This window comes from Onychomys torridus, chromosome 7, assembly GCF_903995425.1.
Source record: "Onychomys torridus chromosome 7, mOncTor1.1, whole genome shotgun sequence".
Taxonomy (NCBI): Eukaryota; Metazoa; Chordata; class Mammalia; order Rodentia; family Cricetidae; genus Onychomys; species Onychomys torridus.
In genome coordinates this window covers 51,328,794-51,356,423 of record NC_050449.1, presented here as the reverse complement: position 1 = coordinate 51,356,423, position 27,630 = coordinate 51,328,794, and the positions used below count along the sequence as shown (strand labels likewise).

The 27,630-nt window shown below is 54.1% G+C and overlaps 1 protein-coding gene across 2 annotated transcripts; it reads right to left on the bottom strand.

The window, feature by feature from the left end:
- Positions 1-2,322: 2,322 nt before the first annotated feature.
- Sema7a (semaphorin 7A (John Milton Hagen blood group)) lies at positions 2,323-25,185 on the bottom strand. 2 transcript variants are annotated; one of them, XM_036192966.1, is made up of 14 exons: positions 24,930-25,185; positions 11,602-11,744; positions 11,064-11,105; positions 10,644-10,736; positions 10,350-10,437; positions 10,098-10,208; positions 9,404-9,543; positions 8,647-8,831; positions 7,828-7,936; positions 7,538-7,736; positions 4,845-4,972; positions 4,510-4,664; positions 4,293-4,354; positions 2,323-3,971 (listed from the first exon to the last, which is right to left on the bottom strand). In XM_036192966.1, exons 1-14 carry the CDS (start codon positions 25,105-25,107, stop codon positions 3,610-3,612), a joined length of 1,995 nt encoding a protein of 664 aa, XP_036048859.1. In that variant the 5' UTR covers positions 25,108-25,185; the 3' UTR covers positions 2,323-3,609. The 2 variants fall into 2 exon arrangements, with proteins under 2 accessions (XP_036048859.1, XP_036048860.1); XM_036192967.1 differs by lacking the exon at positions 24,930-25,185 and adding an exon at positions 24,790-24,843 and having other exon boundaries at positions 2,941-3,971.
- Positions 25,186-27,630: the final 2,445 nt, after the last annotated feature.

Here is a 27,630-nt window from a genome sequence, read left to right as displayed (position 1 = left end):
GGACCACCCTGGAGGTCACCCATGGCCCAGGAGCAGTCGGGATTAAACTCTATTCCTCACCAGTTGCTCTGCTCACTTGGGGGCTGAAGCTCATTCCTTCCCTTCATCGGAGGTCTTCCTGAGAAGGCTGTGAAGTGTTGCTGTTGCCGCCATGGCCGCCGCAGCTATAAGCTGAAGAACAAATAGACTGGAGCTAGACCCTAGGAGGCTCTGGAGAGCAGAAGTCTTCCCAGACCACAGCAGGCACCAACAGCTGAGGTCTGGCTTCCTCAGAAACCCATAGTCCCATCCACTTTCACCAATTAGGCCACCTTGGGAAGATTGGGTTGGGGGAGAAAAAAGTCACCAGCCCTGGGCTGACCCCAGTGGACAGAAAATGCTGTGGGTAAGGGTAGGGAGTTTTCCATAGCTCACTAGAAGCTCAGCTGATTTCACAGAATCTGTCCCAAACTGGCTATACACCCACCCCTCTCCAGCAGTTACTACTCCAACAGAAAAGCTCCCAAGAAACTCCAAAGGCCTTGGTCCCTGCCCCTGATGGACAAAGAAACAGGAATAAAATGGGGCAGAGAGGAGTAGAGAGAAGGCTCAGTGGTCACAAGTAATGACTGCTTTTCAAGGACCCAGGTTCAATTCCCAGCACTCACATGGTGGCTCATTACTATCCACTATCCAGGGGAACTCCACTTCCAGGGGATCCAACCACTCTCTTCTGGTCTCTGTAGACACCAGGCAAGCACATGATGCACAGACATATATGCAGCAAAACACCCATACACATAAAATAAATTTTGTTGCGAGGGTCGGGGGGGGCAGGTTGTTGTTTTTCGAAACAGGGTTTCTCTGTGTGTAACAGCTCTGGCAGTCCTGAAACTCACTCTGGAGACCAGGCTGGCCTCAAACTCACCGAGATCCACCTGCCTCTGCCTCCTGAGTGCTGGGATTAAAAGTGTGTGCCACCACCACCCAGCTAAAATAACAAAATGTTAATGGGGCAGAGAAAACCATAAGGAAGGTCATTAGGGGGACATCTGGGCTCCTTTCTGAGCTGTCAGGTGTTACCCCCATGTCTATCCCACAGCCACTGTCCTCAGTCCTGGCCTCTGTCCACTGAGCAGCTTCCTCATTTCTTCCCGATTCTCAACGGCCTCTGTTCCAGTCCTTTCTCTAACAGGATGCTCAAGGTAGAGACAGAATGGCCTGCAGGCCCCTCTTTTCCTAGCAGGCTGGCCAAGAGGAAACAACCATTCTTTGGTCCTATCCTGCACCACCAGCCTCTTTTTCTTCCTTCGTTTCTTCCTTCGTTTCTTCCTTCGTTTCTTCCTTCGTTTCTTCCTTCGTTTCTTCCTTCGTTTCTTCCTTCGTTTCTTCCTTCGTTTCTTCCTTCGTTTCTTCCTTCGTTTCTTCCTTCGTTTCTTCCTTCGTTTCTTCCTTCGTTTCGTTTCTTCCTTCGTTTCTTCCTTCGTTTCTTCCTTCGTTTCTTCCTTCGTTTCTTCCTTCGTTTCTTCCTTCGTTTCTTCCTTCGTTTCTTCCTTCGTTTCTTCCTTCGTTTCTTCCTTCGTTTCTTCCTTCGTTTCTTCCTTCGTTTCTTCCTTCGTTTCTTCCTTCCTTTCTTCCTTCCTTTCTTCCTTTCTTCCTTCCTTTCTTCCTTCCTTTCTTCCTTCCTTTCTTCCTTCCTTTCTTCCTTCCTTTATAATTTCCTGAACTGAGGACTGAACCCAGGGCCTTGTGCTTGCTAGGCAAGCGCTCTACCACTGAGCTAAATCCCCAACCAACCCTCTTTTTTAAAAAAATATATTTTTATTTTATGTGCATTGGTGTTTTGCTTATGGAACTGGAACTGTGAACAGCTGTGAACTGCCATGTGGGTGCTGGGAATTGAACTCAGGTCCTTTGGAATAGCAGTCAGTGCTCTTAACCGCTGAGCCATCTCTCCAGCCCCCACCACCAGCCTCTTGCACACACCCTTCTATCATATCCTAGGAGTCCTCATTGATCAGTTTCATCTCTCAGATGGGCCCTTTGAAGATAGGGAGGTCTAGAGTGATCCTGGCTGGGTTTCCCAGGGGACACAGTGGAAGGAGAGACTCAGAAAGTCAGAGGTTCAAGCTTGGAGAGGGAAGGGCTGCAGGCTCAAGGTTTGCTGAGTGGTTGCAAGTTCACATCCCCCATTTCTGCCCCTTGCTAGCTGAGGTCCTCCGAGTCTGCTGGCCAGCAGACTCACTAGGGAGAGCCAAGACAGTGGTGTTTGCAGACAGGGGGACTACAGGAGTCCCGCCCCATTCAGCATCATTGGCATGGAAGACAGGGAGCAGGCACAGGTAAATAAATAGCTTGTTTATTAGTAATATGTTACATTATTAAAGTGCATTGAGAAGAGATAAGGGACGGAAGCTGGAAGGCCCCCGGCCCCAGGCCCTGCCCCAGACACAGCTGGAGAAGGGTCAGCTCTCTGCTGAAATCCATGGACTGGGGACAGGGAGGCCCACTTGGAGAGCTCGGCCTGGGCCATCTCCACGGGAATTTTCACAGTTTAGCCTAAGTTAGGACATGTCCTGAGCTGAAGGTGGGAGGCTAGGAGCATGGAAGCACAGCCCCTGGGGAAGGGGGCTGAAGGGAAGGGAGGAGTCTCCCCCTGCCCCCCAACCCCCAATGCCAAGGGCAGAGTCCTGGAACCTCCCCCTGTGGACCCGGCTCCTCCTTCAAAATGACCACGGCAAATCTACCTAGGGCTCAGTTTTCTTCTCCGCTCTCCCGTCTCCCTCACCCACCCCTCCCAGAAACACCCCACACTGGAGGCTCATGCCCTCAGACTGGGCTCTCAGGGCAGAGCCAGCTCATGCCAGTCTCTTCAAACCCATGCCTGTCCCTGGACTCCAATCTCATCCCAGGGAGCCCCAGCCTGGGATCAGCCCCCACCCCCCCTTCCCAAGCCCTCCCTCTACCCACCCCCCAGCATGTAGTTTTGGTATTTCATACAGATGCAGTCAGAAGTAGCTATACATGAAATAAGCCTAACATAAAAATAGAGCTTTTTCCGTCCTTCCGTCCGGAAAGCAAACATCCTTCAATAAACATGCAAGGCGCTGTCCGGTGGGACCCAGGCTGTGAGGGAGGTGCAGAGGAGCAGCCTGGGTCTGCAGGAACGCTGGCCACCCAGCAGTGGGTCAGGAAAGGAAGCAGTTGGGCACAGTGGTCCCAAAGGACTCAGGCCTCAGCCCCAAGGTCCAGAGGTGGGGGTCTCAGCTCCCTTCCCAAAGCCCACTGCCAGGCTGCTGGGCTCTCGGGCCAGATGCATCACTGCATGAAGTCAAGTGTGAGGAGATTTCGAAAAATAATCTCAGGAAGATAAAGTCTCGGGTCACTGATGGCCCAGCTTCACAGTCGGTGCCTTCATTTTGCTGTCCCTCGCTGTTCCCACCCCACCTGGGCCTCAGCAGCCGCCTGCGGCTGGACATCTCCAGGCCCTTTGTCCCCCCACTGGATTATTTAGTACCCCTGGAAGAATCCGTGGACAAGGAGCTCCCGGGCCAGCCGGCTGTGAGTGTGATATTTTTCTAGTATTCCCGGGCTATAGAAGTCTGGGATACACCAAGCTCCTAGAAGCCCCTAGTGAACCAGCAGGCCAAGTATGAGTGTGGGCAGGACTCCTAGCCAGAAGGAGGTGGCCAGGGCACGGGCACGGCCCATTAGCTGTTCTGCAAGGTATCTGTCCTCAGGCAACAGCTCCCAGTGCTGAGCCTCACGGAGGTAGGAGCCCTCTTGGGCCTCACAGCGGTAGTGCCCATACTGACGGGCCGTGAGGTTCTCGATGAAAAGGATGCAGCTAGGGCTTTGGTGGCCCGGCTCACAGCTCTGTTCCACATTCTCCTCGTGGCGCCATAAGTAGGTGGCATGGCGGGACTCCATGGGGCAGGTCAGGTAGTATCGCGAGTTTCGGGCCAGGGAAACCTTCTGCAGCGGGGCACCGTCTGTGGAAGTAGGGGAAACAGGCATGAGGAGGGGTCAAGGGCACCTTGGGAGCCTCTGAGTCCTGCAGAGGAGGCTTCTAGAGCAAGGCTTCCAAGGGAACATGGTGGAGAGGGAGTGGATCCTGACTTTTATTTATTTTCCTGCAGTCTCCTATATCCTTTCCTCTCTCATAAGCACCCTATATCATGAGAGTTCCCTCCGCAGGATATGGATCCAGGAGCCTCGGTCAAGGCCATGCCTTCTGCAGACCAAGGTAACTGAGGCATAGCCGTGCTTCCTTCATCAGCCTGGGGCCCAAGGGGTAGGATTCAATGAGATACCTGGTTTAGGGTTGGGACATTCTTTGTGTGGCTCAGCTGGGTTAATAGCCTGCAGCACTGACCTAGAAGTAGGAAGAGCAAACATCAGCAGATGGAAGCTGTAGCCCAGCTCCCCACTTATCCTCATGTGACCCCAGAACGATCCTCCTGCGCCCTTCAATGCCTCCCCGTTCTCAGGTCTGCCTTTTCTTGAAGCAAAGGGATTGGTCCAATGTACCGCTGGGAACTGTAGATAGACGCGCAGTGGTCCTGGTCCCAGCCGCAGTAGGGATCTCGGGACATGAGGCAGCCGTGGCAGCCCCCGCTGTAAACCTCACACATGTCCAGGGGTACTTGGCTCACTTCCCACTGGGAGCTCACATACAGCTTCCGCTGGAAAGAGAGCAAGGCTGGGTCAGGCCAAAACCCTTCACTGAGTTCTCCACCCTTGAAGAAAGGAGGCTGCCACCTTGGAGGTCCTTGAAATGACATGCAAACTGCAAACAGAGTAGCCCTCTCCCCAAGAGCTGTCTGGGTGGTCCCAAGGGTGCAGACGAGGGTGGGATAACTCACCCGGTCGGCATCCAATGATATGGCCTGGATGGCCGCTGCGCGGTGGAATGGCTGGATCTCCATGATATTGAAGACGAAGCTGTGTCCCTGGTCCCCTGATTCCACCACCTTGTGAATGGTGCCCCTGTCTGTGAGCAGAGGAGGGGTCAGCAGACAGAAGTCCGCCTCAGCCAGACAGCCTTCTTTAAGGCTGGGCTGCCAGGAAAATACACTGGTGGGGAGGGTTTGGGAGTCATGGCTCAGGTGAGTGTCACAGGACTGGGGTAGGGTGGGGCGAAGACAGCTGAGTGAGAAGGAACATGGAGCGTAAGGGCAGTCTGGAAGTTTCTAAGGCTGATCCCCAAAGGCCATTCCTTCAGTGAGTGCCCCCAATATGCCAAAGGCTTATTGGAGGCTGCGAAATTAAAAAGCAAGCCAGGACTGTGGCCTCACCTTACCTTGGCTCCCCCTTCCCTCCTCTGCCCATGGAGGGAGGTGTTATCTCCCTTAATTTGCAGATAAGGAAAGGAGGTGCAGAAAAAGCTCTGCGGTTTGCTCAAGGTCACACAGATGGTGAGCAGCAGGGAACAAATTGGAACTCAGATGGGTCAGAACCCCACTTCTGGCTTTAAAAAAAAAAAAAAAACTTGCCTGCCTCTGGGGTACCTAAGGGATATATTGTCTTTAATTGTTTATTTTCGGAGTGATTTTAGATTTTCAGAAAGGTTGCCGTGATAGTAGAGAGTCCTGTGTAGCCTTCCCCCAGTTTCCCCAGCTGAAAACCTTACATAACCAGAGTGAATTTGTCACAACTAAGCAATTGACACCAATGTGTTCCTATTCACTCAACTACAGACTTCATCTGGGTTTATGGGGTTTTTCCACTGATGTCCTTCTTTTGTTCCCGGAGCCAATCCAGGATTCCACGTTGCACTTAGTCTTAAGGGATATTTTAATTTCTGTAAACTCATAGATCTGAAAAGAACCTTGAATTCCATATGAGAGTTCCCAAGGTCACATCATCAGATTGTCTGCTAGACCGGCTCTCTCTCTGTTGGCACCTGTTGGGGACTAACGGGTGTCCTGACCCTGGTCCTCCTAATCCCACCTCACTGGCTGTCCCACTTTCTAGAATAGCTTCCTCCTTTTCTCCTTCCATCCCCATTTCCCAGGGCATTATCTGCCCCCAAAAAAGGCAGTCAGACAATGCCTACCTGAGACAGTCCTCTAGGTTCAATGTTTCAACCAGCAGGCTTTGAGATGTGGCCAAACACTACTTGGACCTGATCAGCCCCCAACACAGCCCCTGCCTCACCCCAGACACACAGACACAGATGCACACAGACATAGACACATACAGATAAGTAGACACACAGTGAGTCCCCATTGTGAGAGTTTCCAGTGTCTGCTGAGGACCTAGAGAATTCTTTATTTTTATCTGGCCCCAATATTTCTAAATGCTGCAGGCTCTAAACTGGTGTCTCTCCCATGGGCCACAGGGAAGATAAGAGATTCCCTCTCTAATCCCTGAGTATGTTTGTAGCCCATGCACATAGGAAGGGAGTAGCAGGGCTCCCTGGGCCCAAGTCCAGCCTTCCCCATCCTGCACTGTGTGACCTCCCTTCCCTTGTCCCCAATGTCCTGTGGGAAATTACTCTCCTTGAGATTTCCAGGAGCCAAACAATGGTCCCAGGACTCCAGCTTCCAACCAGACCAACATGGCCAAGGAAGCCCCAAAGAGAGGCAGCAACAGGAAGCCACTTGGAGGAGTGTGAACAATTGAGGGATGGGGCCTGGGCTCTGACGAACGGTGCCAGATGTGTAGGGTCCTTTCTAGTTTCCAGGAAGGCCTGTGGCCAGGCCCACAATGGCTTCCAAGGCTCTTTCTAGGACACCACCCCTGCTTTGACCAAGACCTGAGATGGGGAGGCAGACACAAAGTAAGCTCAGGGTGTACAAAGGCCTTCTAGAACAAAGGAGCATGTCTAGGGCATTCACCCAGTCCCCCCAGGAAAGGAAGGGGAGACGCTGGTCTCAAGCCTCCATGAGGCTTTGCCATCGGCAACTCCTTCTTGACATGGTATCAAGTTCTTTGTGTCCTACCAACTTCTCAAACACTTCCTCTCACCTGCATAACCCCAAAGTCTAAGAGAGGTCCTGGTCTTTATTCTGCAAGACAGAGGCTCCCAGGAGGCCTTTTGCTCAAACCCCTCCCTCGACTCACCCCCAGCTGTCCATGTCTCTTCCCGTACCTTCTCCATTGAGAGAGATATTGGGGCCAAAGCTGCACCTGGCTCTAGTGCATGCTCTTCTCTCAACTCAGGAGCTTTCCCTTTTCCCTCTGCCTCACCTCCTCCAGGAAGCCCTCCTTCTTTGCCTGAGCATCTACAGCTCGGCACACTAACTCCTCACAGCTCTATCCACTCAATTCTCTGTTTACATCTAAAGGCCCAAGCAAATGTTACCTGCAGGGTTCTGTATTCCTTTCATAACTTTTGTTTTTCTTATTGTTTTGTTTTTTTTTTGAAACCGGGTCTCACTATATAGCCTAGGTTGGTCTGGAACTCAGTATGTAGACAAGTTGGCCTTGAATTCACTGAGATCTGCCTACCTCTGCCTCTTGAGTAGTGAGATTATAGGCATGTACCATAATAAAGAATGGTTCATATCTATTTTCACAAAGTAAATCAGAGAGTTCTGGGATAGCCCATCACCTGTGGTTAGATAAAGGACATGGAAGGTCTCTCCACTGCTGGCTTGCATGCGGTGGACGACCACTTTCTGGTAATGGTACTTAGAGTGAAACAATGGTGTCTTCAGTGGCCCCATGGGCTCCACCCTCTGTGATACTTCTGGGTGACTATCGGCTACCTGGAAGGTTTCTGTTGGTATGGGTTGCTTCTTTGGGAGGCACTGGGAAAGAGAAAAGAAGTAGGTCAGTAGGTGACTGGGAGGTGAGACCAGGAAGGGCTGGGGTCTGGGTCATGGTTGGTCAACAGCTCACCATGCCAGGTCGAGGGTTGGGAAGGCCCATGTGATAGCCCTTGAGTGAAGAGGTACGGAAGACTTGGTCAATGTCACCAAGAGAATACACGCAAACAGCTGAGTAGTTCCTGCAAGGGTATACAAATCACTTTAGTAGGTGGCCGAGGATACACACTTCCACTTACCCTGGTCAGCCCCATGCCAGACAGGGCAAAACCACAGCCCTTGGCCCGCAAGCTCTGTGAGCTAGGGCTAGTCTGAGGCAGAGCTCAGTGCCTAGCATGTCAAACAAGGTTGAAACAGGGGAAGAACTAAAGGAGGGAGGGAGGGAAGCTGGACTAAGTTATCTCCACCACAACCCTGGGTTCTGTTACAGCATCACTGAGTTCAGACCACCTGTTCTGCTCGACCTAAAGAGAGAGGAACCCCATCATGGGCTAAGTCATTCTCGGGGCCCTCCAGTCACAGGCTGCAGGGTGCTACAGCCTCAGGGGCCCAGACCTCCACGTCATGACCAGTATGTGGCTCCACCCCCAACACTTGTCTGCTTTGTTTCCAATCAATGAAAGTGATTACAGAGTGTGAATTAGCAGGCAGTGTTTGAGCAAGTGTGATTACACCCAGCACCCCAGGAGAGGCCTCTCAGCCTTTCCCAGGCCTAGTATCAGCTTTTGGCACACACATGGCAGAAATGTGCACAGGGCTTAGGGCCACACATCATGCGTACAGAGGCAGAAATACAACAGGACATGCATCACATTGCCCCACCACCACACATCTAGTAACAGCTCAAGCCTTACACCCGCAGTCTCTGCTAATGTCATTAACTATTCCTCACCAGGGGTTGGAGAAAACGCCATAGACCCTGGTGTCCCTCCACTGGCCACTGGGGTCAGGCAGCAGGAAGACATCCTGCAGCCGATTGAAGTTCCTGTTGGTGGCTGCATCACTGCATACTAGCATGGCTTTCAGGAAGGTGTTCCACTTGGAGACAGACAATGAACTCTCACCACCCTGGTCTCCCTGGAAGGGCAGAAGGCAGAAGATGCCCTTCAGCACCTGCCTGCGCTGCTTGACACACCAGAGACACCTGCTGCCGGGCATGCCCGCACCAAGGCTACTGAGGAGCAGAGCAAGTTAGCAGGGGCTGATATCTGTGAAGACTCAGGCAAGCTTTCAAGTAGGCTCCAGCCTGGTGTGCCAGGACCCACATTGGGGCCCTGCAGATGAACACTCTCGGTCCCTATAGCAAACATAATCAGACACATCTGCTACTTTCACTTACGTACACTTGTACACAAACATACAACATAGCAAATTCACACAAACACAACACAGGTAAACACACAGGTACTTACGTACTCACATGTTTGCATATGCAATATGCACAGACACTAAACCACATTTATTCACAGGCACATGATAGCCTGTGCACAAAAATTCTCATGGTTTCTCACACACACACACACACACACACACACACACACACACACACACACGCATACACGCATATACACATACACCACAATCACCCCTATTGTAAATACACAGACACATTCGCACTCATACAGCCACCCCTCACATATGTGGCTCACCCTGCACAGCTGGGCCACTCGGGACACATTGAGAGGAGCCTCTGGGTTCTTGTCCGGATTGTCCTCCCGGAAGAAGTAGTAGATCTTGTCATCATAGGCTTGGTCTTGGTGCACAATGGTGGCCTTGATGAACTGTGGGTCTGCCAAGGACAAGGGTGAAAGGGTATGAGGCTAGAAACTTGTGTGGGGTACCCAATTTAACCTTGCACATCTCTCCCAGATATATATGAACTCTGAACTTAAGGCCCCATGAGGCCTTTGACTCTAAAGCAATACCCCACACCTGTTATGTCCTCTTCTACGAAGATGTCATGGGCCCAGGAGCAATGACTTCATGCTTGGGGACTGCAGGAAAGCCCCTGGGGTGCCCATGTCACTTCTGCCTAATCAACAGAGCCTTAATGAGGAAGATGGGCCTCCTGCCCAGCATGGGTTCATGGGAAAGATGAACTTTGGCTCTCTGAGCCTCGTGCTAGGTCTGAGCTTCCCCTGTGTTTGTTCCCAGAGTAATTCCGACTCATCTGGCCTCCACACTCTTTTCTCTGTGATTCCTCCTCACCCACAACTCAAACTCCTCGGTCCTGGCTGTTTGGGTCTGTGTCTTTCAGGGAGTCCTCTTGGTATATATCAGGATATTATCTGCCATCCTGGGCATGCACATGCCTTGGTCCACCCTCAATCCAACCTGACTCACTCTGCATGACAGTATCACTTGTATACAGCTCACTCTCGCCCCGGATGCGGCGGAACCGAGGGATCTTCCCGTTGTATTCTTGCTTCCGGATGGTAGAGTACACTTCATCCCCTGGGATATAGTAGGAGGACAGGTGGGTAAGAGCGACAACTTCTATAAGTCCTTTCCCCAGGCTCGGGCCACTGACCCTCCTACCCCGCACCTGGGGTGGCAGCACCCTCCCGGGGGTCCCCTGTCACAGCTCAGCTCTACCTTCAAACAGAACCAGGGAGTTCTCATCTGGGCTGAAGGGGGCGTAGCCTTTCATCTCACCAAGTGACGTCACCACACTGTCATTCACCTGAAGGAGATCAGAGGTGCAGACAGCAACGTGACCACCAGCCACTGTACCCTACGAGGGCCAGTTTCCCAGCCAGGAGCCTATTCTCCCAGAGATACGGCTCAGGGTAGTTCCAGTTTCAGAATCTCCCATCTCTGTCTGGCCATGAGGGGCTGAAGCCCACCCAGGAAATGAGGGCTGCTCAGGCACATGGGAAGGGTTCTCACCAAGTTCCAGCAGCTGGGTTTCCGGGCATTGGTGCCACAGACCAGCAGCCCATTACCTCGCCTCTCTAGAAGAGTGATATAGTTCTCACAGTCCTGTGTAGGGAAGGAGATTATTAGGTGGGGCAGGGCCCAGCAGACATTAAGACCATCAGTCTTAGGAAAGAAGACATCCAAAATGGCCAATACCAGCCACCCAGGACAGCTGACTCTATGCCCCTTTCAACAAGGCGTGTGTCAGGGGCCCATGTCTCCCCTCTGACTAGGAACCCTAAAACTGGCCCAAACTCTCCCAACCCTGTAAGTCTAGGGAATACAAGGCAAAGCCATGTTCTCTCCCTTCCTCCAACTCTCATGATCTCCTCCTCTTCCCAAGGGGCCTGCTCTTTTCCATGGTCTCCCCCCTCCCCACCACACGCTCACCTGTTTGTCCTGGCAGGACCCCTTTGTGGAGCCAATGTTTACCTGGAGGAGGGGGAGAAGCATTAGTCCCTCTTCGAGGGATGAGATGTCTCTGAAATGCTGTCCATGCAGCCACAGGGCACACCCTGGATGAGACTATTATTCTCATCTTCCATGGAAGTAATTGAGACTTGGAGAGGGTAAGCAGATTTCCCAAGGTCACATAGGCTCTTTGTCTGATACCAGGAGCAGAGCCTAGCAATCGCAAAAGGCAGGCTATGGGTCCTGGAATCCAGCTTCCCAGCCCGCCTTCCCCCATCAGTACTACCAGCCTGGCTATATGTGTGTTAGCCCCCAGTTTTTCTCTCAGAGTCTGACTCTACTCCAATGTAGATTACCTGTAGATGCCTCCCCTAGGAACCATGTGTGAGGTTATGGAAGTAGAAGGACCTGTGCAGAAAGATGTGCCAGCTCCTTCACACTCCCTAAGGGCCCTTACCAGGACCAGAGGTCAGGGATGAGAAAAGGTAAGGGGAGGGCAGAGGAGACCCAAGCTCACCGTGCGCACGGAGGCATTCTTGCCCTCGGGGAAGTTGAAGTGGTAGACCTTGCCACGTCCACCCACCCACACAGAGAAGCTGCCCGGCTCATGGAGAAGCACCGTGTGTGGCTCAGACTGGCCGAAGTCCACATGGTCCTGCCCTGTGCAGCATGAAGAAAAACACCCTAAGGAAGAGGACCCTCGAGCTTCCACAGCCAGACCAGACCCCTGCTGGCTAACTAATGCTCCAAGCTCAGGGCACTGAGGCTCAGAGACAAGGTCTGATTTTGGTGAGCCTGAGAAGTAAAGAATACCCTCGTGGGCTCCAGAAACCACCTTTCCACACACTCAAAGCCATGGTCCCTTCCCCGCAATGTGTATTTTCTCAGAGTAAGAAGCATTTTAGGGATCCCGTGAAGAACAGATCCAATGCCCAAACACATACACAATCCCGAGGGGCTGGACAGGTATGAGGAGACCATCAGCTCTGTAATGTGAGGGGATCTGCAGTCTTGTCCACCTTGCTCAGCCTCTCCAGAAGCAAACAGCAGGGCTTCCAAGCACCCCTCTTAGAGTACAGATCCCCAGGCAACCATTTTATTCACAACTCCAAATCTTCCTTTGAGAAGTTGTCTCCAACTCCTCCTGGATTACCCCAGGCCCTCAGTGGGCACCATTTCAGAGCTGGAACAAATCTTAACGCCTATTCTTTCCCATTACACAGTTGGGGAAACAGGTCAAGAAACACATGAAAGCAAGTGGGTAGCAGGCCCTAAACCAACCCTTCTGTCTCTCAAGCTAATCTCTAGCCTGGTTTCTTCCCCCAGATGCCAGCTCATTCTGGGGCTCAGGATCAGCTCTCTGCCCCAGCAACTCTGGGACAGGGGACCTTCAAAAAGCACAGCCTATGCCTTTCAGCAGAAGGGCTGACCAGGGCAGTTGTGCCCAAAAAAGAAACTGTCTGCAGCCACCACCTCCAGAGAGAAGCTGTCTCATCTCTAGGGACATTGTTGAGGTTGTCCGGGTTGCAGGACTAAATTACAGGGATGGGATGGCCTAAGGCTATGCCCTGGGCACTCAACCATAGCCTCTGTCCCCTCACCTCTCATTAGCCTGGGCCTCACCCCGGAATCTGGTCTCACCACTGTTTTTTCAGCTGTGGCAAACTTTGGGAACAGCCAGTTTGGCAGTAACCCCCAAGCAGGACATGACCCAGCCCAAGCAAAAACAAACCTGCCAGTTCCTCAAGGTCCGCCCTAAATCCTCCTTGCCTCTGCTACTTAAGCCATCCTGCATCTATCAGGAGCAAGGAATGGCAAGAGCGTATAGTGTGGGGCTCGTTCCTTCATTCCCTTTCCTGAACACACACTTCACAGCCAAGCGGTCCCAGTCAGACAGAGGGAGTAACTCAAATTCTGCATTTCTGCTGTGGCCTGGCTCACTGTGTAGAGGAGGAAACCGAGACTGGGGGGGGACGGGGGACGGGGGACGGGATGGGACACAAGCCTGGCCCAAGGTCACATCAGCAAGCAGAACAGATTGGTTCATCCAGACAGTATCAGTTCTCATGAACATTCCTGGAGATGTGAGCCTGGCTGGCTACAGCGTGAGGTGCTGACTCTGCTGCCCTCTGCCTGGCCTGGCTCTCCTGGGGCATGCTGCAAACAGCCTCATCCAGCAATGTGGGTGGAAATGCAGGGGGCGGGGAGGGAGGTCAGACACCCTACCTCTTATACCCTAGACCCCAAAGCTGCTTCTCATTTGCCCCAGATGTGCAGGGGAGGTGCTGAGGGTCCAGCTCTGTGCTGCTGTCCGGATAGAGGTACTTAGTGGTGGCAGATCCTGGGCACTGTCTTCCACTGGCTGGGATGAAACTACAAAGCCGGGGTCAGCGGCTCGCAGACACTTGGTCTCTCTGACTCACGGCTCTCCTTTCACCTATAGCCTGAGCAGCAAGCTGAGCAGCAAGTCCCAGGAAGCACAGCTTCTCTTCTACTTTCTGAACATCCAGGCTGGGAGCCAAGGGAAAGGTCCACATCTGCTCCTGGGGATGCTGGACTCTTGAGACCCACAGCCCCAACGCCAAGGAAAAGAAGCACTCACAGGCTGTGTTGGCCACATGCACCAGTCTCCTTAGCTCCCAAGCATCTGGATCAAGGTCACACCCCCAGGCCTCAGAGAAGAGCCAGGCAAGCCTAAAGTACAAGTCAACTCAAGCGGGAAAAGGCACCAGAGGGGACCATGAGGGAGCCTTTGTCTTGGAAGTGGCAGGGCAATCCTGAAAGAGTCCAGCCTGAGTGTGGGGGCACCAAGGACGAAGTCTGAGGGGGATACTCGGCTCTTCTCAGAAGTGCAGCTATGAGGTACCCATCCTACAGAAAGCTCACTAAGCAGATGGTCCCAGGAGGGAGCTCGGGGCTGCTCCCAAAAGATGCACAGAAGCTATGAAGGGCAGGGGAGAGTGTCAGCAGCCAAGTAGGGGCAGCACTCCGTTGATCTGCAAGCCTGTTCCACTCAAACCCTGGCAAGGTCAATGTGGGGGAAGGCAGGGACTGCTGGCCCCATTTTGCAGAACCAACAGGAGCTCCTAAGCTCTCCCACGACTCCCACCGGCCCTCCCATGACTCTCAGGTTCCTGTCCCTCCCAGATCTGTGCCTGGTGATGTGTTACGAACTAGGGGAGGAAGGGGATGGCACCAGCTCAGCCCCAGGACAAGACCTTGGCCCATTCTCCACCCCGGCCGGCCGGCCCAGGCCCAGGCTCCCGCACTGCCCGAGGCCCTCAAAGGGCCTGATTGTGCCCGGGAAGTGTCAGAGCGGCAGTTCCATGAATACATGAAAGAAAGCTTTGTTCAGGTCAGCAGGAGCGGGGGCTGGGGGCTCTGGGCAGGAGGACTGCCTGGAAGTGAGGGCAGCAGCAGCAGCAAGCCCTCATAGCCAGGATCACCTCAGAGGCAGATTCAAGGCCCTGCCTAGGCAGGGGCTGAGCAAGCCGGAGTCTACCTTTAAAAGGGTTAGGCTCAGTGTTTATATCCCTAAACGCTTCCTTTTTACTGTCTCGTGAATCCAAAGATACGGGGAGGGGGGGGCACGACAGATAAAAGCTAGACTGGCCAGGAATGGGGAAGGATTATGCAAGCAGAGGACAGTGTGACCAAAGACGGGAAGCTGACTGTGTGTGTGTGTGATAGGTACAGAGGGCAGAGGCCACAATTGCCGCCTGACAGAGAACCAATGAAAGAAGAATCCAGAAGCTCAGGCCTTGGTGTTGGGGCAAGGGAGGCACAGCTAGCTCCATCGAACCCAAGGACATACCAACCCACTGCCCATCAGCCTGCTACCAAGGAGCAGGGTCAGGAGTGGAAAGGTCTCCCATCCTCTGGCAGTCCCCCACCTCCCACCTCCTGGCTCTCCCTGCTTCCTTTCCATCCTGTGTGTCTAAAAGGAGCACCGTCTGGCACCGGGTCCCCCCCTCTCTCCCGGCCTGACGCATTAGTGGTTGACTAAGTGATAGCTAAAAGCTCCCAGAATAACCAGGGGTTCAGGCAGGGGAGGGGCTAGGGGCACACCGAGAGCACATGGCCTCGAGGCAGGCTAGGCACGAGAAAGGCCACCCCCAGCCCCATGTGACTCAGAGCCAATCCTGGCTCTCCTGAGCAGAGCAAGAACATCCCCAGGCTGTCCCACACCTAGCTGTTCCCCACCTCCTCGAAGTATAGGGTTCACAAAGCCTAGCCCCAGTTCTAGCCAAGTGTAAGTGTCGGGAAGATGGACCAGGGAAAGTGGTCCCATGCAGACACAGCACCCCTGCCAGGGTGCTCATGAGGCCTTGATGATGTTGGGGGTAAAAGTCAGGTTTGAGTCCTTGAGAGGGCCCCTCTCCCACCGCTGTCCCCACAGCTGACTGACTGGAGGAAGTGGGGATGGTTTCTTTGGGGAAACGGTGGGTTTTTTTCAAAGCAGGCCTGCCTAATGAAGGATCTGTCCTCCTCTCCTTCACTCTGGATGCTGTTGCCATCTGGTCCTGTCAATCCCCAGAGCCAGGATGCTTGGGAAAGAGGGAGGCAGGCTGGGGAGGATGGAATGAAGACTACTGTCCCCCAGAGGAACAACAAGGGCTGGTCCTTGACCCACTGAACCCATCAGCCTTGCATGCTAACCTCCAAAAGCCCTCGGAAAGTGGGCAGAGAATGGCAAGAATGTGGGCATCCCAGTAGGGAATGCCTGAGTCAAGTCGCCAAGGAGCAGGAGCCTGGCCAACCACATATCTGGCAGGGACCTCCTCCCACACTTGTGTCCCATTTTGCACTTACAGGCCCACTCACAACCTCACCTGACCACACATTGGCAGAGAAAAGAAAGAAGCGCCATGTTGTGCTCAGGAGCTAACCTGCAGTCTCTCTACCCTTTGGAATCTCGCACTACACACATGGAGGAGGCATCCAAACAGCCACCACGCTGGGAGACTCAAAGGCCAGAGAGACTGTGCCACTGGCCCAAGGGCTAATACCCAAGGGAGGCTCACAGACGTGGCTACCCATCCTGCCACTGCATCTCTCTAGAACCACACTCAGGACTTCTTTGGGAGACTGATGTGAAAAAAAACAAAAGACAACAAAACTGTCTGCTCACCCTCCCTTTTCTCTGCATCACCCTCTCCCTAGACCCCCACCCCCCCCCCCACCCCATTCACCAGGAGCAGAGTCACTAACTTGAGAAATGAAGGGAATCACCCACTCACCTCCCAGGTAGGGCCCTGATCTCCCGAGGGCCTTCCGTAACCCAAAGGCATGACTAATGGAACTGAGTGCTGAGCAGGGTGGTGAAGAGAAACCTCCCTGTTGGTGGCAGAAACACAGGGACAGATGTTTCATTGGCTCTGCCTCTGATATGGCCAGGAAAGAAAACCATTTCCAGATGGCACCAACCTGGTGCTAAGAGCAGATTATGGCTACTCTCCGGGTCCTGGTAACAACACCTGTGCCCAGCTGGGCTCTGACAGCTGCCAGGCAAGTGCTGTACCAACACAGGTGGCAAAGCCCTAACGTGGTAGTCACCCTCATGGAGGAATGAGACATCCACCCTTATTACCAACAAGCTGTGTGGGCCAAGGTCAGCCATGGCGGGAGGGGAGGCGGTCTCAGGTGTTGATCCAGGCTCTAAGAAAGCTCCCACCCTCTCTGGCATCTAGGCAGCTGTTGTGGTTGTGAGCTGGGGCAGGGCCTTCCTGAGTTCAGTGTCACCTGCTGCGGCTGGTGGGGATGGGGGTTACTGGTTTGTTACGGCCTGGGTTTTATGACCCATCATAATTCCAGGAACAAACACCAAACAGTTAAGATTAAGATCATGGGTCGTTTGGGGAAAATATGAGTCTGTGGGTGCCGAAGGAGTCAGGTGCAGCTTTCTGAAAGCAGAGAGACAGTAAAAGCAACATCCTCATCTGCCTCCACTGGTTAGCCCAACAAATCCCCCACCACCCTGCAAAGAAGGCAGGACAAAGGTCTGCATCCCCTAAGGCCCTTCCCAAACTACCAAGAGCTGGGACCACTTGCATACATTACGGTGACCAGGGAATCAGAGGGCTTGGCTGCTGGACCAAGTTCTGATGAGAAGTCCATTTTGGGGGAGCTGAACTAAGCAGGAGTCAAGGACTCAGGTGGAGATGGAAGGTGGTCACAGAGCCCAGCTGGAGTGGAGAGGGGCACTGAGCTCGATCCCAGGAAAAGCAGGAAGCCCAGAGCCAATGCCACAACCTATCTAACTCCCATCCCTTCTTGGCCCAGCAGGTTCCCAAAGCCCTAAAGGTCAGCTAGTGGCTTCTTCAAAGCAGAGAGTGGGCAGAAGTACAGAGTCTGCTCTTGGGCCCAGAGGCGGGGCTGGGGTGGCAAGAGGGCAGAGGATGGCTACCTCAGGGCAGCAGAGAGGGAGACAGGTGGAAGACTGTGGTGAGACAGAAGGTTCCCGGCCTCAGCTTTGGCCCGGACCAGCAGGGGACACAGTGTGAGGGCAGCCAGCCAGCACAGCCCGTTAAGGAGACCTGGCAGGGTCTGGGGTGCCAGAAATGCATTCCAGGAGAAACCAGAGATGCTGCAGGAGGAGGAGGAGGATGGAGAGAGGAAAAGGGATAGCGATGGTGTGTGGGGCTAGCCCTAAGCCTGGCATCTCAGAAACACTGTCTATCTGCCAGGGACTACTCTACGTGACTTTTTGATCTATTAACTCAGCCAGTCAGTAAGCTCATGTGATGCCTGGTCTCTTATTAGTTCTATTTCACAGATAAGGGGTATGAGGCCAAGAGAAGCTAAGCAACTTACCCAGAATCACACAGCTGGGGATACAGTAGGGCAGACTAACTCTGGTACCTGGGCATATCCAGCTGTACTCCAAGCATGGGCTCTCAGGGACTTCCAGAGCAGTCCCTTCTATACAGCCGAGGAGACCAAAGCTGAGGGGGGCTAGAGCTCAGGAAAAAGCTACTTGCCATCCAATGTCTGACCTCTCTACTTGTGACACCTTGACAAGTGTGGATGAGTAAGCATGAGTGTGCAGGTGCAGGAGGAGCAGGAATATAGGGTGCAGCGTGTCACCTTCACCCTAAATGCTAGCCAGTATGATTAATTGGGAAGACAAATCTCCCAGGATCTCTGTCTCTACTAGGCAACTTCGGGACTGGGTATGCACACCAGTCCTTTTCTACTATAAACCCACCCAGGTTCCCAGCCAGTCAGCACTCACTGAAGCGTACACTCATCTTCTCTGCCAGGCTCAAAGCTCAGCAACTCACCACAGCTCCCAACTGCCCATCCCAGCAGGGCCTAATTCCCCAAAGCAGGGCAGTCAAGACTCACCTATCTGTGAGCAACTCCACTACGGCTAACTCCCATCTCCACACAACCCGTGCTCACCGCCCTTGTCCTTTCTCTGCTGCATGTGGCTCTCTCACCTGTCCTTGAACGTCTAGCCCAAATCCCCTGGCTCCAGGAAGTGTTCCAGACTGCTCCAGCCCTCACTACTCTGCCCTGTACTCCCTGACTGTGCTCCTTCCACCATCTGGCACACACCCTTCTCTGAGGTCACACTGTGTCCGGTGGGATTTCACCTGAGATGTGGGGTACTGTGAAGAAGGACCCCACCATCCATTGCCTGGGCTGGACAGGACAGGGTGGTTCAGACAGTAGGAAGGGGCAGCCTCCTGCTACTCTTGAGAGGAGCAGACATCTTAGAAGAGGTTCCTGGGCCATCTATGGGGTGCAGGGCTTACCATGGTGACCTTACTTGATGGGCTGAGCCAGAGCAGCAGCTATACCTCACCCTGTGTCCCCACCCCTAGCTTAGCTTGCCTCTTTCCTTCTCCTCTCCCTGATCCCCCTGATCGTATTACCCACACCAGCCTTCCTTCGCAGTCTTGGCTGTACACTCCTGACTTCCCAGGGGCCCCTTTTTCATCACAGACAGGAGCCCTACATCTTAGTCACTAACGGCTCCCTGGGGGCCAGCGCAGGGCTTCTTCTGCTTTCCCTGTCCCAGGAGCTGAATCAGGTGCAGGCAAGGGTCAAGGGCTGGCTGCCCTCTACAGTGAGGGTCCCCAGGATGCTGGCCCAAAGCCCAGGGTCTTGATTAGAAGCAGGGTACAGGAGGCCCTGGCAGGATCAGCCTAATCCCCAGGCTGCTGTGGCAGTTAAATCCAGATTAGCCTGAGCCATGACACAGAGCAACCTGAGACCTAAGCTCTACTCAGCAAAGGCCAGACATGAGGTACACAGAGCAGGGTCCAAATCTGAGAGTCTAAAGGGAATATGGTCTTGGTGGATGTGGACAGAAAGTCTCTGGGCTCAGTTAAACTGGCCAAGGAGGTAACAGGCTTACGAAGTCCTCCACCCAGAAAAGCATGAAAGTAGATAGGACACTGGGAAGGGGCAGGGAGCTGGGCCGCCAGTAAGCTCGGGGCAGAAAACACAGCCTCGACTCTAGCTCTGCCTATTTTGCCAATGACCTTAAGCCAATTCTGCCATCTCTGGGCCTTAGTTTCCCCATCTGGGGCTGATGTGGTTGGCCCAGCTTCTCTCTGACATTTCTTTTCTCACACTCTGAGCTCTGCGCTGTCAGGCTGGGTAAGCTGAGGACATCTCAGGAGGTTTCTCAATGAAACTGAGAAAGAAATGACAGGAAGGAGAGGGGAGACTGAGGAGGTGGATAGGTATGGTGCAGAGAAGATGGCCTGTGGCAGCAGTGGGTGCTGGGAAGGAAAGAGAAGGACCACAGGGTAACTAATCATCAGGCTCTGAGGAAGCATCAACTCTGTGGCTGTGTGTTCTGGGTAGAACACTCAGTAGAGTGTTGGAATAGAGGGACCTTGAAGAGGGCAGAGTACCATCTACACATGGGACAGCGGGGCCAGGGTGAAGGCCTGCAGGAGGAAAGGGCTTGGAGAACCTTCCCTTGTGGGAGGGCAGCAACTTGGGGCCTGGGCTGACTAGGGAAGGAGAAGCCGCCGCCGGTCTCTTTGGAGCCTGGATTGTGGCCCTTTACTTTCTCCTTTCTCCCTGTCCGCCTGGTTCACCGAGGGTCAAATGCTCATATACCTGGCAGCCAGTCCTTCTTGCAAGGCCAGGGCAGAGCAAGAGCCTATCTCTCCTATGCCAAAAGAGGAGACAGGCCTCTGGGATAACCAAAAAAGGAAACCAAGAAAAGCAGAAGGCTTTTGGAGCTGCTAGCAAGAGGTAGGGAAGTGTGGTCAGTCTCTTATGACACAACCACCCTGAATGAGGTACAATGACGGGCGTAGAGTGATGGTGGAGGCCAGAACGTCAGCTGAGACTCTAACAAGCAACTCTAGGGTCATCCATTCTCATGGCTGCCCCCTGTGTAGCTTACTCTGTTTCTCCCAAGTGTAGAGAACCTCATCTGCAACCCAGAAAATTATCTGCTCTCAAAAGGAACCGAGGTCCCTGGAAAGGGAAGCTGATCAGAGGAATTGTGCCTGCCCTGTCCGCAACACAGGGCCTGGACACAAGGGGGTTTCTTCTGCCTTGGAGAGAATGCAGAGAAAGGACATGGCGGGCCTCCAGCTGAAGACCCCTCCTCATGGTCAGGAGGGAATGGGGGCAGTCCTAGTGTCCCTGGACCCCACCAAAACTTCCCTCAGGGACCTGGGACAGGCTTGCCTGCCGCTGTCTTTCTCCAGAAGGCTGTCCACGCTGTGACAAGCTCAGCTATCATCATCTCCTTCAAGAAAGCTTGCTGACGCCAGTATAGCAATGCGCACGCCTTTAGTGCCAGCACTAGGGAGGCAGGTAGGTGGATCTCTGGGAGTTCAAGGCCATGGCAAGTTTCAGGCCAGCCAGGGCTACACTGTGAGAGCCCATTGAGAGAGAGAGAGAGAGAGAGAGAGAGAGAGAGAGAGAGAGCCAGCCTTGCTGAACCCCTGGCCAAAGCTGACTCAACTCTGTCAGACAGGTGCTGCCGATCCTGCCCCTTCCTCATCCAGCCAACTCCTGTGTCTGCCATCTCAGCTTTACCACTTCATCCAGAAAGCCCGCGGCCTAGCAGACTTCCTCAGCCCTCCCTTGTAGGTCCGGTCCCAGCCCTTTAGTGTATGTACTGGTTCATCTGCCCCGTCTCCCTACCTACAAGGACACCAACTCGTTTCATTTCCCTGCTGGACCCCCAAGCCCAATCCTAGAACTGGCACAAAGCTGAACTCACAAAGAACCTGTTGAATGTGTGTCCACCCTTGAGGCCATAAGCCCACAGGCCATTTCCTGCCACTGATCCTTGACTTTCAGCCCATGATAGGAAAGAGAAGAAGGACACAACACTCAAGGATTTCCCCTGACTGCCCAGGTTTTAGTTACTTAACACCAAGATCTGAATGGGCCACTCAGTCTCTGCTCCGCCCTCCTGTCCCAAAGAAAAAGGAATCTGGAGGTGTTATGGACCAGCAGTGAATGAGACACTACCTCTGACTTTTGCGGACATCCGAGGAAACAGAGATCCAGAAAAAAAGGCAAGGGCTCACCCAAAGTCACACAGCAAATGAAGCCAGGACAATTAGGCCAGAGCCAGGCTCCTGACTTCCCACCTATTTCTTCCTACCCAAGGTGCCAGAGTCAACTTGGATCTGTACCACCATTTATCTGCAGCCCTGCCCCCAACACCTGCTCTCAGAATCTTCAATGTTCAGTCCAGATCCATGACAGAACTTGGCAGGGAGCTTCTGGGGACATCACCAAGCATCTCTTCCAGCTTAGGAAACCCCCTTTCCTCTTGGGGATTGCCCCCCCTTCTGCAGGAGGGAGGGTGGTTTACCTTGAAGGTGATGAATTCATCTTAGTCCCCAAGGGGGCAGGGATTTCCACTGGAAATGCTGATGCTTGGGGAGCCCCAGCTGTGACCTCATCCCCTGAAGGAGGTGATAACAACCCCCCTACCCTGGGGAGTGGCCCCTTAATGGCTACCCAACAGCTCCCAAGTCAACAATAACATCCTGTTGTTTAATTGGGCCAGAGGGGGAAGAACCAGCTGGGCAGGTAGAGACCGGGAGACCAGACTGTTTGCCTTCCGTGGACAGGCTAGCTCACTCTGACGTGGGGGTCAGGACCTCCATGGGCTTCTCTTTCTCCTCCAAATATTGGTGGAGCAGGGGAGGAGTGCATAGTATTTACACAAGCATGCAAACCTCCTGCCTCACCACACCCTCACTCACCTGCCACCCACTCCTCTCCTGTGCCCTGCTTGAAGGAAGATCAGAGTCACACATTTACATTGTTAACTGACTCATGTGGGAGTGATGCCCTGTGAGGACAACCTTGAGCTCTTCCTGCTCTGGCAACCTCTGAGGGTCAAAGACAGGTGCAAAGGCTCAAGGATACACAGCAGTCTGTGCTGGAACACCCTTCCCCTGGTCCAAGCTGTTTTGCACCAGGCCTTCTTCTGGTTGCAAAGGCAGCAACTTGCTTTAACACGTGCAGCCTGGGGGACCCTTTCAGAGTCCCCTGCTTTAATCATTCATTATTCATTCCCTAAGGCTTGGGGTGAGGGTGTGGGCCCAAGCAAAGAAAATAAAGACATTTCTAGACCTATCCCAGTCCCTATTCTGTCTTGACTCAAAACTAAACTCTAAATCTACGTCTTGTAGAGAAATGGCTATAGGACTACCACCATCCTTCGCCTAGGCATCCCTGAAGGTTCCTGTCCTGGTAGACAGGGCCCTAAGCTTATTGTAGAGCCTTGGCCAGGCGGGGGGTGGGGTGGGGGGTCTGCCTCTCACTCTATGCCTGGGTTTGCCCTATCCAAACTCCCTACTAGCCGAATGCCATGTGTTACCCCATAGGAGGCAGGAGGCAGCTGTCAGCTGGGCACACTATCACCAGCTGGTGACCCTAGGGGGTGGGGGGCAGGTGAATGGCAGGGCCTGTCTGGTCAGTGGGGCACCTGGCACTTGTGAAGGAGATTGCAGACTGTCCTTGGACAAGATTGTTGAGTGTCTGGTGGATCCCAGCCAGAGGGGGTCAATAGTGCATTACCAGTGTGGTCACAGCCGTGAAGTGCAAGCAGGGGAAGCTGGGCACAGAGATGGGCTGGGAGCTTGAAAAGTGGGTAAGAGGGCTGAAAGCAGCTTTAAATAGCCTCAGGGTAAGTAAGGACTAAGTGCCAGGGACAGAAAGGTATGCATTAAGTGCTAACAAGTGGGTGTGCATTAAGTGTGCGGTGGGGAGGTCAAGGAAGGATTTGGGGGTGGGGGGGACAAGCGGGATCAGATGAGTATAGAGGGAGATTCCAGAACACTCAGACGTATAACCATTTGTCTCCTCTGGAGAACTCATGTACTGTGCTGTGCAAGACACAAGGGGACAGAGGCAAGGTAAAATGCTGGCAGGACAGAGGAAAAGAGGCTGAGTCGTGCAAATGCGTGGTGTGCAGTTGTCCGCCATGAGTGAGAGGTCCAGAGCGCCAGCTAAGCTGTCCCTCTCCCACCGAGTGCACCTCTGGCTGGATGGCGAACTGGAGACCAGAGTACCTCATTTCTGGTTGGAAAACCACCTAAATCCTTCTCCTCTCTATAACCCTGGGCCAGGACAGGGTCAGGGTCAGGTCAGAGCCCCTACTTGCATAGTGAGGGCCCATACTGCCCAGTGACCTTGGGCAAGTCACATTCTCTCAGCTGCTGCGGCAGTTCGGGCCACTCATTTTATGTGGGTTCCCCCCCTCCCCTGCTAAGAATACCTGCCCCAGATAATGCTCAGACTTCCGCAATCCCTGCAAACTGCCGAGGCATCAAAGGGTTCCCAGTAGGGACAGACAGGACCAGTACCCCCAGCCCCGGTATGAGTCTCCCATCACTACTAGAGGAGGGGCTGCAGAGATGCCAAATTTGGGTACAGAGCTGAGTTTGCCTGGGGGCGGGGAGGCATTTGTGTGCAATGCAGGGGAGGGGAGCTCCGTCCCTAGCGGTAGAAAGCCTCCAACCCCAACCTAGCCAGCTCTCTGTCCCACTGTACAGGGGTCTAAACTGAGATACCCCAGGGGAAGACTCCTGTCCCTCAGGTTCTCATATTCATCACAGCCCTAAGGCTGCACACCCCTCCCCAGATACGCGGCTTGGGGGTCCCAATGGCCTCGCCCCACCCAATGGGCACTATCCCCCTCCTCGTGCTAGCGCCAATTTTTGGTGACAACTGCCACGTGCGGGCAAGGGGGGAGCGGCTGGTCCCAGCATTAGGGAGACAGCGCCCAGGTGCCCCGAGCCCCGGCACTGCACCTTGTCCCGGATCGCCGCAAGGTGCCCACCCCCTTGCCTGGCCCGCGCTCCGGGCCGGGGCGGGGGCGGGGGCAGGCGGCGGGGTCTTTGTTCCCGCAGCCCGAGCGCAGCGGCGGCGGCAATGGGTCCGCGCCCCCTTCACCAGCCCATCCTGAGCTCCGCGTTCCAGCAGAGCCCGCAGCTCGCAAGGAAAGGGTCAGGGTGAGGAAGCTGGCCGGGGGAAGGAAGGGTCCTGCATAGTAGACCCCGCGGCGCAGAGCCAAAGAGAGCCTCGGCGAGGCAAGGGCCCGCAACCTCCCCCCGCGCTCAGGCGCTGCGGCTCGGGCTCGGAGCTGCTGTTGGACTTGGAGCGCCACTTAGCCGGGCCCGGGCCCCAGCCGCTCGCTCACACGCTGCAGCGCTCAGCCCGCTCCGGCGTGACAGTACACACACTGACATACACTCACCCGGACCCACACGCTCCCTTCGGGGCCAGCCCGAGACCTGCAGAGCTGCGCACACGCACTCTCTCTAGGTGCCGCACACTCCGCACCCTCCCCGCACAGCGTCCGATCCCGCGCCCCGCCGGCCGCGCGGCGCCGCCTACCTTTCCAGACGGCGGAGATGCGGGGTCCGCTCCTCGAGTGGCCTTGGGCGGAGGCGGCGGCCACCCAGGACAGCAGCAGCAGTCGCAGCCGCAGCGGGAGCCCGAACCGAGCCGGCGGGCTGAGGACGCGGGCGCGCGGTGCGCTGGGGGCGGCACGTCCGGGAGGAGGAGGCGTCATCCCGCAGCCCCGGAGCGACAGCGGCAAGCAGCCGAGACTGAGCCAGCGCCCGGCCGCAGGCAGAACCTAGCGCCAGGAGGCGGAGTCAAGCGCCTGACCCCACCCCACCCCCCCCCCCCGCCCCTCGCAGCCTTTTCTAGCTTTGCCGGTGGCCCCCCTAGCTTGTGCGGTGCCCGGTGCCCGCTGCTAGGAGAACCTTCGCCACCCGCTCTCAGGCAACTCCACCGGGGGAACCCAGCTACGAAGAAGACAGACTTGTGATCTGTCATGAGGAGCAGGCCCCATCCCTCCTCTGGGCTTCAGTTCCACTTCCCTCACCCCAGTGGAAGGAAAGGCCTAGGAAATCTGGAAGGACCACTCAGCGCGAGGATGAGTCTAACACCGGACAACCCGGTTGCAGCCAGCTAAGTGGTTTGTAGTTATCGAGAGCCATTCTCAGAGAATGGGCTTGCTGGAGTGGGACCCAGCTCTCTGCTGATCCTATCGGCCCGGAGCAAGATGCTTTCCTCTGTGGAGGAGACAGAGGAGGTCGATGATGTGTGGGGTGCCCACAACGCCCCACTATTGCTCTGCCTGAAAGAACACTGGGAATTTTTCATCTTGGCCTGGCTCCCTCCTCTCCCTCTCCTTTCTCCTCCCTTCCCCAACCAGCAGCCTTCTGGGCTGCCTCCCCCCAGCCAGCTGGTGTATGCTCAGAAAATCCAAACTCATTTCCATGTGAGCTGAGGGGGATATAATTAGGAAGGCCCCTTCCCCAAGAAGAATGTGAGGGGCACATCCTGCACGCCCACAGTCAGGGAGGCAAGGTCAGACCAGTTGAAGGGATCTCTTTCTCTGCCTAAGGCTCGGCTACCTACCAAGGGCGACCTGATGACTCAGTGGTGGCTCCCTCGGAAGGTCCAGGCCCCAGCCCCTCTGCAGTCACTTGAACAGCCCGGGGAACTCTGTCACTAGCTTATGAACTTGGAGCCACTTTGCTCTTTGTAAAAGGGTCTCCTGTCTTCCTTGGGTCAGAGATGGTTCACACTCCCCACCTCTGCTTGTACCCCAGGGAGCTATGACTGAAATCCATGAAATCCGGGCAGCTCAGCAGCTCTTTATCTAGAGTTTACTGAATATATGTATAATCTAAGGTGTACTACACTGAAAAGAGACAGAGTGAGGAAGAGGGAACAGAGGTAAACAAAGGCTTGACCCTCAGAACCCACAGACCTAGACATACTGAGCATGCTGCAGGCAAAGACACTGGGCAGGATGCCCTGACCTCAGAGCCAGCCCTCTTCACTGCTCCATGGCCAGGAAGGTTTTCATAGCATGAATCTTAGCCCTGCTTCTAGCTTTTCTCTCCATTCCTAAAAGCCCCAAAGTACCTGAGCCAATAAGGTGGATTCCTCCAGCTCTCCAGCTCTGGTAGATGTGGAGGGGTCAGAGATACTGAAGGGTTAGGCTCCTTATACTACATGGAACCACTAGCTTCATGATGCCCAGAATCACACACCCAGATAGGAGACAGCTGAAGACAGCCTAAGAACTCCTTCCCAGGCCTGCACTGGATCTTGTGGCCCTAAAGCTGGGAACCTGACCAGCCCAAAGGAGCATCTAAGAATGACACTTGCTTTCTAGCTCAAGGACTCATTTGCTGGACAAGTATGGCCTCCAGTATCGTCATTTCTGTAAACGATTGAGGCAAGAAGAAATAACCTATCTCTGCCTTTAAGAACCAAAGATTCGAGTGCATTTGAAATGAAAACATTACCCATGTGCACAGTAACTCATAAGATGCAGCCACTTCCACCTACATCATTCCTGTCAGACCTACATTTTTTTCCCTCTGAGTAAGAAAGCATAACTACATCCTAGGAAAGAAACTGAGGCATACAGGACAACAGGGATCTGTCTGAGGTCAATTGGAAATGAGTAAGACAGGAAGCCAAGTTTTCTGATTCTAGTAACAATTGCTAATAGTGTGGTTACTATTACATGCATGCAGATTTCACTGCCGCATTTTAACTCGGTCTTCATGATCCTAGGAGCTAGATGCTATTATTCCTCCCTCTCTCTCTCTCTCTCTCTGAGCTGAGGACTTTCTCTTTATAAGCAAGAAAATTAAGGCATTGCTCAGGTGGACAGAGACAGAGCTGTGACTTTAACTCAAGTGGTCTCCATAGGGCCAACACCTTAGTTTCCATCAGTATAATGTACTCTTGCACTACACCTCTGGCACATGGCTGCAGTCTGGGTCCAAACAATCCTCAGAAGGACCCAGACAGGGCTAGGTTACCACATGCTGTACAGAAGGGCAGGCCAGGGGCCAGACTCAGCCTCCTAAGCAATAGGGAACAGATGGAAAGTAGGGGTAGAAGCCAAAGAATTTTTTTTTCCAGGCTGCTAGTGAGAAGTAGTGGTACTAAAGGCCATCTTCTCTCCAAGACAGGCCCTGGGGAGAAAGGGCCAGGCCAGATGGCAGCCCACTCCTGGGTCCATGATTTGAAACAACAGTTTTATGGAGGGAAACGAAACTGG

Bases quoted from the DNA above. Each gene is read 5' to 3' on its own strand.
- Sema7a (XM_036192966.1), bottom strand. From the start codon at position 25,107: ATGACGCCTCCTCCTCCCGGACGTGCCGCCCCCAGCGCACCGCGCGCC. The intron at 10,209-10,349 runs GTAGAGCTGAGC...ACTATATCCCAG, and splicing joins CTCCCTGGTTCTGTTTGAAG to GGGATGAAGTGTACTCTACC. The intron at 9,544-10,097 runs GTGAGTCAGGTT...TGTCCTTGGCAG, and splicing joins AAGTGATACTGTCATGCAGA to ACCCACAGTTCATCAAGGCC.